The sequence below is a fragment of the Dictyostelium discoideum genome (genome assembly GCF_000004695.1).
Source record: "Dictyostelium discoideum AX4 chromosome 5 chromosome, whole genome shotgun sequence".
NCBI lineage: Eukaryota > Evosea > Eumycetozoa > Dictyosteliales > Dictyosteliaceae > Dictyostelium > Dictyostelium discoideum.
In genome coordinates, this window is record NC_007091.3 from 2,007,710 (window position 1) to 2,021,056 (window position 13,347).

At 22.2% G+C, this 13,347-nt stretch overlaps 3 protein-coding genes across 3 annotated transcripts in view; all 3 read left to right on the top strand.

The window, feature by feature from the left end:
- The window catches only part of DDB_G0288811 (RabGAP/TBC domain-containing protein), a gene marked incomplete at both ends in the record, with an annotated part of 2,803 nt that extends 904 nt beyond the window's left edge, over nucleotides 1-1,899 (top strand). Inside the window, 2 exons of the mRNA XM_631444.1 lie at nucleotides 1-576; nucleotides 671-1,899. The exon at nucleotides 1-576 is cut by the window's left edge and continues 248 nt beyond it. Of these exons, the coding sequence (XP_636536.1) occupies nucleotides 1-576; nucleotides 671-1,899 (1,805 nt within the window). The remainder of the gene's footprint in view (nucleotides 577-670) is intronic.
- A 1,158-nt stretch (nucleotides 1,900-3,057) lies between these two features.
- On the top strand, nucleotides 3,058-7,941 carry DDB_G0288813 (EGF-like domain-containing protein; the record flags this gene model as incomplete). The annotated part of the gene is made up of 7 exons (XM_631445.2): nucleotides 3,058-3,436; nucleotides 3,563-3,832; nucleotides 3,947-4,264; nucleotides 4,352-4,675; nucleotides 4,823-5,158; nucleotides 5,278-5,670; nucleotides 5,765-7,941. 7 exons carry the CDS (start codon nucleotides 3,058-3,060, stop codon nucleotides 7,939-7,941), a joined length of 4,197 nt encoding a protein of 1,398 aa, XP_636537.2.
- A 641-nt stretch (nucleotides 7,942-8,582) lies between these two features.
- DDB_G0288815 (EGF-like domain-containing protein) lies at nucleotides 8,583-13,338 on the top strand (the record flags this gene model as incomplete). Its single annotated transcript, XM_631446.2, has 7 exons — nucleotides 8,583-8,943; nucleotides 9,044-9,316; nucleotides 9,408-9,728; nucleotides 9,863-10,195; nucleotides 10,269-10,607; nucleotides 10,705-11,100; nucleotides 11,189-13,338. The coding sequence occupies 7 exons, from the start codon at nucleotides 8,583-8,585 to the stop codon at nucleotides 13,336-13,338; spliced, it is 4,173 nt and encodes a 1,390-aa protein (XP_636538.2).
- Between the last annotated feature and the right edge of the window lie 9 nt (nucleotides 13,339-13,347).

A 13,347-nucleotide genomic window follows, 5' to 3' on the forward strand; every position in this document is an offset into this window, starting at 1 on the left:
AAGAAAAAGAAGATAGATATTCATTATTATCATCAACTAATCAATTAAAAAAAGCACAAGAAATTTCTGTATTATCATCACCACCCTCTTCTTCACATACAACTTCAATAAGTCCAACTTCAAATAAATCATCATCTTTTATTAATATTGGAAGTAATAATAATAATAACAACAACAACAATAATAATAATAGTAGTGTATCATCATCACTTAGTAAATCAACAAATGGATTATCATTTTCATCAATATTATCAAGATCAACATCACCATCAGCTTCAACATCACCAATTCCAATTGAAAAATCAGGTAATAATAATGGTAGTAATAATAATAATAGTAGTAATATAACATCACCAATACCATCACCATCTTCTAAATTCTTATCAGCTAGTGGTGGTAGTGATAATGAAAATAATAGTAATAATACAAATAGTAATAACAATTCAAATAACAATGCAAACACTGGATCATTATCAACATCACCAACAAATAAAAGAGCATTAAAACGTGAAATTTCATCAAGTATTTTTGATAATTTTGCAAAAGTAACACAATTAGCAAAATCTGCTCAAAAAAGTAAGTGTTTAATAATAATTTATTTTTGAAAAAAAAAAAAAAAAAAAAAAAAAAAAAAAAAAAAACAATATATTAAATATTTATTTAATTATAGATATTTTTGAAGAACCAGCAAAAAGAATTGATAATCATTTTAGAAATTTAATTGGATCAAAATCATCAATTGGTTCAAATTTATCACCACAAAATGCAAATAATCAATATTTTGATATATTGAATGAGAGTGGATCGTCATTGAATGCATCAAGTGATTATTTTACACCATTCAATATATCATCATTAAATTTCTCCATAGAGTTGGGAGCCAATAGAAGAGAGTGTAATCCAATGTCACCAAGTGAATGGTATTCCTATTTCGATGATGAAGGTAGAATTTGTTTAGCGAATCAACAGATTCTATTGAAAAAGATATTCTATGGTGGTATTGAAGAATCAATTCGTCAAGAGGTTTGGCCATTCCTATTGGGAGTTTATTCATTCGATTCGACTTATTCCTCAAGAGAGGTTGTAAAATATGAAAAAACTCAACAATATCAAACCGTTAAAAGACAATGGGAATCGATATCTTGTGAACAAGAGAGTAGATTCTCAAAGTATCAATCTAGAAAATTGTTAATTCAAAAGGATGTTATTAGAACCGATCGTTTGCATCCAATGTTTATTCAGGGTGAGGATGATATCGATAGCAATGAGAATCTACGTCTAATGAGGGATGTCCTCTTGACTTATTCTTTCTTTAATTTCGATATTGGTTATGTTCAAGGTATGAGTGATTTACTCTCACCAATCATCTCGGTTATGGGTGGTGTCTCAAAAGAGGTGGAATGTTTTTGGTGTTTCAAAGGTTTAATGGATAGATTGGAGAGTAATTTTCATAAGGATCAAAATGGTATGCATCATCAATTATCTACACTTTCAAAGTTATTGAAATTCATCGATTTGGAACTTTACACTCATTTAGAGGCAAATAATGGTGGTAATATGTACTTTTTCTTTCAATCGGTTTTAATTTGTTTCAAGAGGGAATTCCCATTTCATGATGTACTCACACTTTGGGAAATACTTTGGAGTAATTATATGACAAAGAATTTACCAATCTTTATGTGTCTATCAATTTTAATCAAAGAAAGAAATCAAATTTTAGATGAAAATATGGCTTTTGATCAAATCTTGAAATTAATCAATGAAAAAGCAAATAGAATGGATTTGGAAGACATTCTAGTCGATGCTGAGTCTATGGTTAGATATTTCATAATTAAACAAATGTCAATTGATACCGATAAAAGTTTAATTAAATTAAAAGAATCAATTTCAATTTATTAAAACAACTTATATAAATATAATAAATTTTTTTTTTTTTAATCATTTTATTACTTTTTTATTTTATTATTTTTTTATTTGTTTTTTTTAAAATTCTTTTAAGTAGAAATTTTTAAAATAGAAAAAAAAAAAAAAAAAAAATTTAAATATGGAAACTATTTTATTAAAACTAAAATTTCTATTTAAAGGATTAGAAATTTTTAAAATAGAATAATTTATTTAAAAATTGACCCCCTCACATTCATAGTAAAATATTAAAATAAAATTAATCTTTTTTTAAAAAAAAAAAAAAAAAAAAAAAAAAAAAAAAAAAAAAAAAAAAAAAAATTAAAATAAGGTTGTTTTAAAATAATTTAAAATAGTTTTAAAGAGAAAATATCTTTTTTTTTGTAAAATAAAATTTAAAATTTATCATTGCTTTTATTAAAATTTTATAATATTTTATTTTTAAAATAAAAAAAACCTAAAAATTTAAGTAAATGTATACGTCATCATATTAAATAATTTTTTTTTTTTTTTAATAGTAAAAAGTGACACAATATTTGCAACATTCTTTTTATTTCTTTTCTTCAAAAAAAGTTCAGAGAAGATATTTTTTTATTGAAAAAAAAAAATGATTAGAATTTTCAAAAAAAAAAAAAATCTTTATATAAAAAATTGTTTTTCTTGATATTTCCCCATTTATGAAAGATCATTGTAATATATTTTACAAATTTTGAGAAATTATGGGATGTTAAAAAAAAAAAAAACTCCTTTTTTAATACATTCTAACCCTGAAAAAATATTTAGGATATTTTTTTAGGAGTTTAACAAAAAATAAGATATTTTTTTTTTTTTTTTTTTTTTTTAAAAGAATTAATTGTATAATTTTAATATTTTACTATGAATGTGAGGGGGCAATCTTTAAATAAATTAAATTCACCATCGAATATATTAAAAAAAAAAAAAAAAAAAAATTAATCAAAATTTTATTTAGAATTTTATTCTTTTATTTTTTTTTATACTTTTTAGATTTTTTTTTTTTCTTAACATAATTTAAATTAAAAAAGTTCAATATAATAATTTAATAATTCGAATAATAATACAAATAATAATACAAATAATAATAATAAAAATAATAAAATAAATTAATTTTAAAAAAAAAAAATTAATTGCAATAAAATGAATAATAATGCTAAATATTCATTTATTATTTTTTTAATAATTTTAATTTTAAATTTTTGTAATTGCCAAAATTATCAATATTTTGATTTTACAGATCATTCAAAATTAAATACATATGCAATAAATTCACAAATGGATCAATGTAATGTTAACGTTTTTTTTATGGCCTATACTGAAAATAACCCTAATGGTCCACCAGAAATAATAAATTTTATGTCAAAAGGTCCAAGTCCTTCAATTTCTCAAAATGTTATCTCAAGAAACCTAACAACTGTTTTTTATTCAGTTTTGTTAACTTTTGAATTTGGTGATTTGGAAGCCACATTTTTTGTTGACGATTCATATAATAATATAATTTATAATTGTTCTTGTAAAAGTATAGATTTTTATTATTATTATTATTATCTTTCTTTTTTCTTTTTTTTTTTTTTTTTAATTTATTAATTATTCATTTCCAAAATTTAATTTTTAATTTTTTTTTTTTTTTTTTAAACAAAAAAAGAAATTAATATTACAGATTTATCAATAGAATATCAAACACCAGTTTTTTATACAGAATATACTAGTTTTGCTACTGTCTTTAAAGTTAAAGGTCTTCAATATCCATTAATTTTGGTACACGCCTATGGCCTTTATTCAATAACACCGATGGATAATTATTATTATTTATTAACAATAAATTCAAATTATTTTTTATATGAATCAAATGATTTATTAATTTCAATTTTGTTCCCAAATGATGAATCACTTGATTTTTCTTTAAATTTTTTTAGTAAGAATTATTAATAACTGACATTAGTTTATCAAAAAAAAAAAAAAAAAAAAAAAAAAAAAAAAAAAAATACTAACTGATTTTTTTTTTTTTTTATTTTTTTAAAAATTATAGTATCTACATCAACATTATATAGTGACATAATTAGTGACTTTAAATTATACCCAGAAACTAAAAATTATACTGAAATTGCATTTAAACACGATCCATTGGTTACTTTTAGATCAGTTTTTTCAAAACCAATTCCACAAGTGTTTTTACTATCTCAATCATCTTTTTTATTCTTAGCCAAACCAATTTATGGAACACCAGGAAACTTGACATATATTGCTTCAACAGTACAGACAACTGTTCCTCAAAACATCTCTTTGTTTTATCAAATTCCAGACAACACTTTTAAAAATATTTTTATCACTGAATTAATAACAAATAGTAAGTTATCTTTTATTTTTATTTTATTTTATTTTATTTTTTTTCTTTATTTAAAATAAAAAGGTATTAATAAGTAATTACTTATAGTTGACACAGGGTCCAACATAAACAACAGTTTTCAAAAGACTTTTATTTATAATAATCAAATATTCACATTTGAGTTATCAGATTTATTCAATTATGATTCAAAATGTTACTTTTTTTCTGGTAATTATTTAGGAACGGATAATTCATATACCATAGTCAATGGTTTAACATTTCCATTTGGATTTGTAAATGGAAATAATAATGTATACAAAATGAATTTTACTACATTATTACCATTTGGTTTTGGTAGTGGATTTATTCTATCAATACATGAACCAGTTTCGGGAACCTCGGTTTCTTATCAAAAAATTCCATCTCTAAATAGTAATTATTATTATTATTATTATTATTATTATTATTATTATTATTATTATTATTATTATTATTATTATTATTATTATTATTATTATTATTATTATTATTTAAATTATTATAGATAAACTAACCAAAAATTTTTATTTTATAAAAAAGTTGTAAATAATTCATTAACTTGTGAAATAATTTCTTTTGAATCAATTTATTTAAATGAATTTAAATTTTTATTAAGATTTCATGTTGTTTCATATTATGGTATTTCTTTGATATCAATTCCAACATTTAGACCAACATTTATTGGCAATGAAAATTTAGTATCAGGTACAATTTATAATGGAGTTTGGGAATATATATATTTTGGTGAAGAAATAACTTTGGATAGAATTAAAATCATTTCACAATCTGGTCAAATTAAAGAAATTAATTGTGGTGAACCTTTTTCAATAATAAATCCAAAACAAATTATAACAATTTCTAAAATTAAATTTAATGGTAATTATTTCATATATATTAATTCTTGTAACTATACCACCACCTCCATCGTCATCACCATAACCACACCATCACTACTTTAATATTTATTAATAATGTTTATTATTATTTTTATTTAGGATTTAATTATAGTAATGATTTAAGTGATATATCATTCTTGTATAATAATGTAAATGTAACTAATCAAATGGTTTCAAATATTATGTATATAAACTTTACAAATATTGAAAAATATAAATATCAAACTATTGGTTTATATTTATTGGATTCAAAATCATTAAGGGATGAAAATTTCGATGGTTCTTTAGTTGGAAATTTTGATAAAAACATTTTTGGAAGTAAATATTATTTTTCAGATTTTGACCCAATTAATAATAGATTCCAAGTTAAATTTAATATTCCAGCAAATATTTTACCTGGAAAGTTAGATTTCATATTAGCATTTTCTCAATCATTACGTATATATAGTCCATCTCTACCTAATAATTTCCAATTAAATATTACTTCATCATGTAAGTTTTTTTTTTTTTTTTATTTTTTTTTTTTTATTTTTTTTTTTTTTCAATAATTTATTAATTCAATTTTTATTATTTTATTATTAAAAAGTAATTGATATTCAAGGACCAATTTTCACAAATATTATTAAAAATCCAAATGGTAAATTTGGATGGATTGTTACTATTGAAGATTCAATAAATGGTTTAGATTATGGTATCATTTCAATATTTGGTTTATTGGATAGTTCAACATACAATTTCACAATAAAACCATCAAATGCAATTAATGGTAATAAATGGAAAGGAGATTATGAAATATTTATTCCATATGATTCAGTATCAAAATGTATTTCTCAACAATATATGATTAAATTTGTTGAGCTTTTTGATAGTCAAGGTAATAGCGCTACATTTATAAAATATTTAAGAACAAGAGATGGTTCAACAATTGTTAAAACATTGACAAATCCATTTATTAATTTTATGAATGATATAAATATTATTAAAATTAATTATACATGTCCAAATGAGGTAATTAGTTCAGAATCACCACCTTCATTAATATCATTCACAATATCAAAAAGTTCAATTGATGTAGGTTTGATTAATACCGTTGATTTTAATTTCCAAGTAAATGATTTGCTTGGAATTAAAGATTACCAATATCCAATAGTTTATTTAACAACTAGTAAACTTGATATAATTGAATGTGTTTCAAATTTAACTTCAAAATTAACAAATCAATTTAAATGTTCAATTGAAATTCCAATTGGATTTGGATATCCAAATGGAATTTTAGTATCTGTTTATGGTTTTATAAATAATGGTGGTTTTTATAGTGGCTATTGTTCTCAACAATTACTTGAAATGAATTTTGCAAGTTTCATATCAACTAATCAAACCTATACAATTAATCAACCATATATTAAAAGTTCAAATAAATTTTCCAATCAAGGTGGTACTTTATGGATTTATGGAAGAGGTTTTGCAATTGATTCAATTGTTGAGATTAAATTTAAAGATAATGGTTTCACTTCATTTACACAACAACAAACTAATTTAATTTATTCAAGTGCTATTTCAATTGAAAATGTTAGATCAACAAATCAACCATTTGTAGTAATAGTTAAATCATCTTCAAAAATTTCAAATGAATTTATAATTAATCCAATTCTTTTCAATTTTAATTATACAGATCCATCATCTACATCACCTTTACCTACAAATCCACCAAAGAAATGTTTGGGTAATCCAGAATGTGGTGGTGTAAATAATGGTTATTGTAATAATGGTATTGGATGCGTATGCTACACTCCATGGGTAGGTGAAGATTGCACTTCAAAAGTTATTGTTATTCCTCAGCCATCGATTAATACAACAAACCCTACAACTGATATACCAATTAATGTTACAGATTCAACTCAAAATAATCTATATAGATCATTAATTTCATTAGTATCATTAAGAGAATTAGATTTCAATAATAAACAAGTAAAATTATTTAATTTTGAAAAATGGGTATATTCAGAAATTAATAATACAACAAACAAATATTTAACTACAATCTCAAATAAAAATAGTGTTGGTGAAATAGTTGAAACGAATATCACAGTAGTATTACAATGGTTTGAAAAGAATGATACAGTAATATTTGCAGGTCAAACATTAAGAATGAATCCATCATCAATTAAATATACAGTTAATATTACAAGTTATTCATTCGCTCAAAATCTTAACCATCTTCAATTGATTATGTCTGCATCATTACAATCCTCTAAAACTGATGATATATGCTCTTCAAAATTATTTGGTAATACTAGCGATGGCGATAATTCAAACTTTATGAAACTAAAAGTAAATGATCATTCAGTATATGGTAGATTTATTAAACGTGCAATTGTTGATAATAAAATTATCTCTGTCGATAATAATATATTAGATGATTATTCAACGGATACAAATTCAAATTCTCATACATCTGAAACTTTTATTGGTATCTCAATTCCATTTTATAACTATAATGTATTGGTTGATCCTGATTTTTCAGTTTTAGTCGATTCTAATCCTTCATCTTCAAATGATGAAAATTCAATTTGCACATCTTCTTCAAAATTATCTAGTGCTCAATTAGCTGGCATTATAATTGGTTCGGTTGCATTTGCTGCTATATTAGTATTTATTGCATCATATGCAATTATTCAAGGTAGAAAAGAAAGAAAATATTTAAATGATATGAATAATAAATTATCATCAATGAATAAAAATGGAACTTCTGGGGGTGATTGAAAAAAAAAAAAAAAAGAAATCTAAAAATAAAAAATTAAAAATAAAAAAAATAAAAAATTAGAAAATAAAAAATTAAAAATAAAAAAAAATAATATTATGATAACAATAAAAATTAAACTTTTATTATAATTGCCCCCAAAAAAATTTTTTATTTTATTTTTAATAAAAATTATTAACCCATTAAAAAATTTTTTTTAGCCTATACAAATTCAAAACCAATTAAAAAAAAAAAAAAAATATCTTTTTTTTATTTTTTTTTTTATTTTTTTTTTTTCTTTTTGATTTAATCAAAAATATCTTTCTCATAGTCAAAATCAAAAGAAAAAAAAAAAATATAAAAAAAAATCATATTATCGTCATACTCGAATCTCTTTATTTTTCAATAATATTTAGATATTTAATAAAAATCTAAATTTTTTTTTTTTTTCTAATATTTTTTTTTTTTTTTGGTAGACAGAACCATATTAATTGGTATTATTTTTGTTTATTTTTTTAAAATGATTTTTCTTGTTTTTAATTTTTTACTATTTTTTTTATTTTCTTTTTTATTTAATATCTAAAAAAAAAAAAAAAAAAATAAAAAAAAAGAAAAAAAAAAAAAAAAAAAAAATCACCTATTATCCAAAAAATACCAAACTAATATGAAACAAATTTTAAAGTCATTATTAATATTTTTAATATTTTGGATAAACAATTTTTGTTTATCTCAAAGATCCTATGTTTTTTTAGACTATACAGATCCATCTACATTAAATACATATCCTCCAACATCAAATGATGACCAATGCAAATATTTTATTAAAATTTTAGTATCAGGACAACTTCCTCCTGACTCATTAGATTTCGATGGAAATAATATAATATATCCAAATATTGTATTAGCCTCAAATAATGAAACAGCTTCTTTATTCACTGTTAGTTTTATTAGTGAATATGGGAATTATTTTATATCTTTAGGTGTAAATCCTTGGGGAGAAATCTCCTATAATTATAGTTGTATAGGTATTTTTTAATTTTATTTTATTTTATTTTATTGTATTTTTTAATATAAAATGTGATATTAATTTTACTTTTTTTTAATAATTTAAATTTTATTTTTTAGAAATTGATAAATCAAAAATAAATGTTGAAACAAATAAATTATATTTTTCAGAGTATACAAATTTTGCATCATTTTTTAAATTAGATGGTTTAATATATCCTTTGGAATTATCATATGATCAGAATTTATATTCAATTTCAAGTTTAGGAAATTATTATTATTTAGTTAAATTCAAAACAATTGCATATATTAACTCTCAAACGAATCCATGGAGAGTTGATATTTTATTTCCAGGGTCAACAATGATATCTATTTTTTTTAATGATTATAATGGTAAATGTTTTGAAAAACTAGAATAAATAAATAATATTATAATTTTTAAATAACTTTTTTTTTTTTTTTTTAAAATTCCAATTCTATATAGAATCTATACCAGAAATAGATTCTCAAGAGATTGTAGATATTCAGTTACGTCCAACAAATGAATTTTATTCAGAGATGGGTTTTCAACATGGGCCATTAACAACTTTCAAATCAACTTCAAAAGCATTACAAACTCAATTATTTTTTTGGGATATGCAAGGTTCATTGCACTTAATGGCAAAGCCATTATTTGGTATACCTGGTAATTTAACATACACCGTTTTAACTTTTCCATCTCTTCAAAATATAAATTATTCATTATCCTACCCAAATAATAATAATGGTTTTACAAAAGGTTTTGTTAATTCTCTTTTAACAAATGGTAAGTTAGCTTTTTTTTAAAAAATTTTATTTTAATTATTTATTTATTTATTTATTTATTTATTTATTTATTTATTTATTTATTTATTTATTTTTTTTTTATTAAAAAATTAAAATTAACACTTTTTTATATAGTTATATATGGAGGTAGTATTAATGATGGCGCTGCAACATTATCCCACTATTATGATAACAGTTCACTGTTAAATATTTACAGTGGAGGTTATTTTGGTTTAAAAAATTATAGTTCTAAATATTTTTATTACAGTTTTCAACAACGTTCCTCAGAAGAAATAGGAGTTAGTTTACCATTTCCATTTGGATTTGTGTGGGGTAATAACAGTTATTACCATATGAATGTTTCAAAGTTATCATCATTATATTTAGCAGATGAATTTACTTTGATTTTTAAAGATCCTATTACTGGTCAAGAGATGAAATTAGCCAATATTATACCTGTTAATATAGGTAAATAAATTATTTTTAATCTTTTTTAATATTGAAATTAACCTTTTTACTAATTTATTTTTTTTCTTACAAGTCACAAATTATGATTTTCCTGAAATAATAAATTTTCAAACGATTGATATTGGTAAATTCAAATTTATAGTAAGAATTAATATAAAATCACAATGGGGTGTGAATTTCTTTTCTATTGATCCAATTGAACAAATTAAAATTATTATAAATCATGAACATTTAATTAGTGGTACAATATATAATGGAATTTGGGAATTTACACTTAATGGGTTGATTGAACAATATGAAAAAATTACATTGGTCACTTTATGTGACAGCTTTCATTTGTTTTATTTTGGTGATTTATTCTCAATTAATTATCCATCAGAAACTATAAATTTACCAAAAACAAAATTTAAGAGTATGTAATTTACATTAAATAGATATTAAATTATTTAATTATTATTTAAAAAATATTAAATTTAAAATAATTATTTATTTATTTATTTTTTAATTAGATTTCAATTACATTAAAGATTTGAAAAATATTTCTTTCTTTTATAATAATATTTCAGCAACAAATCAAACAATTTCAAATATTATGTTTTTAAATTTTACAAATATTAATGATTATAAAGATCAAACTATTGGTTTAAATCTAATAGATTCGAAATCTTTAAGAGATTTAACCTATGATAGTTATTTTGGAGCAGGTGGTAGTTTAAATGACGCTCAACTAAAACAATATTATTTTGCAGAGTTTGATTCAGTAAATAATCAATTCCAAATTCGTTTTAATATACCTGCAAATACAATTCCAGGAAGATTAGATTTTGTATTATCATTTTCAAACAAAGTTCATATATATAGTCCATCTTTACCAAATAGTTATCAACTATATGTATATCCATTAAGTGAGTTTTATTTTAGTTATTTACAAAAAAGAACAATTGTCTTATTTTATTTTATATTAATATTGTTTATTTTTTTTATTATTAAAAGATATTGATATACAAGGCCCAGTTTTTACAAATATTATTAAAAATCCAAATGGTAATTTAGGATGGCTTGTTACAATTGAAGACAGTGTCAATGGTTTGGATTATGGTGTAATTTCAGTTTATGGTTTAATTGATAGCTCGACATATAACTTTACAATTAAACCTTCAAATGCGGTTAAAGGTGATAAATGGAAAGGAGATTATGAAATTTATCTTTCAAATTCTATTTGCATTACACAAGATTACATAATTAAATTTGTACAACTTTTTGACACTCAAGGAAATAGTGCTACCTTTATAAAATATATGGATTTATCAGATTCAGGTCCTATATTTTTTAGAACTATTACAAATCCATTCATATATTTTTACAATGATACAAATATTAATAAGATTTCCATTACTTGTAAAAATGAAATTTTTGGTTCAAATTCTATACCACCACAATTATTATCATTTTCTTCCTCAACAAGCCAATTGGATGTTGGATTAATCAATAAAGTTGATTTTGATTTTGATTCATTTGATGATTTAGGTATTAAAGAAAATCAATTCCCAATTGTTTATCTTTCAACAAGAAAATATGAAACCATTCAATGTATTTCAAGAAACACTTCAATTTTTGATAAATCTACAAGATTTAGATGTTCAATTGAAATTCCAATTGGATTTGGATATCCAAATGGAATTTTATTATCAGTGTATGGTTTTATAAATAATGGTGGTTATTTTAGTGGTTTTTGTTCACAACAATTACTTGAAATGAATTTTTCAAATTTTATCTCAACTAATGGCACATTTACACTTGATCAACCATATATTAAAAGTTCAAATAAAATTTCAAATCTTGGAGGTAATTTATGGATTTTTGGTAGAGGTTTTGGAGTGAATTGTACTGTTTGGGTAAGATATATTGATGATATTGGTTTTAATCAATGTGTAACAACAACGATTTATTCAAGTTCAATTTTAATTGCAAGAATTAAACCAACCAATAACTCCTTTACCATTGTAATTAAAACTCAATCTACAAAGTCAAATGAATTCATCATCAATCCAATTGGATTTTATTATAATTATACTGCACCTACTTCACCTCCTTTACCTACAAATCCACCAAAGAAATGTTTGGGTAATCCAGAATGTGGTGGAAGAAATAATGGTTATTGTAATAATGGTATTGGATGCGTATGCTACACTCCATGGTTAGGTGAAGATTGTACTTCAAAAGTTATTGTTATTCCTCAACCATCAACAAATACAACAAACCCTACAACTGAAATACCAATTAATGGAGGTAATAATACAAAGGATAATAATCTATATAGATCATTAATTTCATTAGTATCATTAAGAGAATTAGATTTCAATAATAAACAAGTAAAATTATTTAATTTTGAAAAATGGGTATATTCAGAAATTAATAATACAACAAACAAATATTTAACTACAATCTCAAATAAAAATAGTGTTGGTGAAATAGTTGAAACTAATATCACAGTAGTATTACAATGGTTTGAAAAGAATGATACAGTAATATTTGCAGGTCAAACATTAAGAATGAATCCATCATCAATTAAATATACAGTTAATATTACAAGTTATTCATTCGCTCAAAATCTTAACCATCTTCAATTGATTATGTCTGCATCATTACAATCCTCTAAAACTGATGATATATGCTCTTCAAAATTATTTGGTAATACTAGCGATGGCGATAATTCAAACTTTATGAAACTAAAAGTAAATGATCATTCAGTATATGGTAGATTTATTAAACGTGCTATTGTTGATAATAAAATTATCTCTGTCGATAATAGTATTTTAGATGATTCAATAAATCCAGATTCAAATTCTCATAAATCTGAAACATTTATTGGTATCTCAATTCCATTTTATAGTGATAGTGTATTGGTTGATCCTGATTTCTCTCTCCTTATCGATAATAGTCCCGCATCTTCAAATGATGAAAATTCAATTTGTGCATCCTCTTCCTCAAAATTATCAAAAGTACAAATTGCTGGTATTATAATAGGTTCGGTTGGTTTTACTGCTGTGGCCATAATTTCAACTATTTACATTATTAGAAAAAGAAAAGAACAACAAACAATTATAAACAAAATGAAGAGAGTTAGCCAATCAGTGAATTAGCCATCAAAA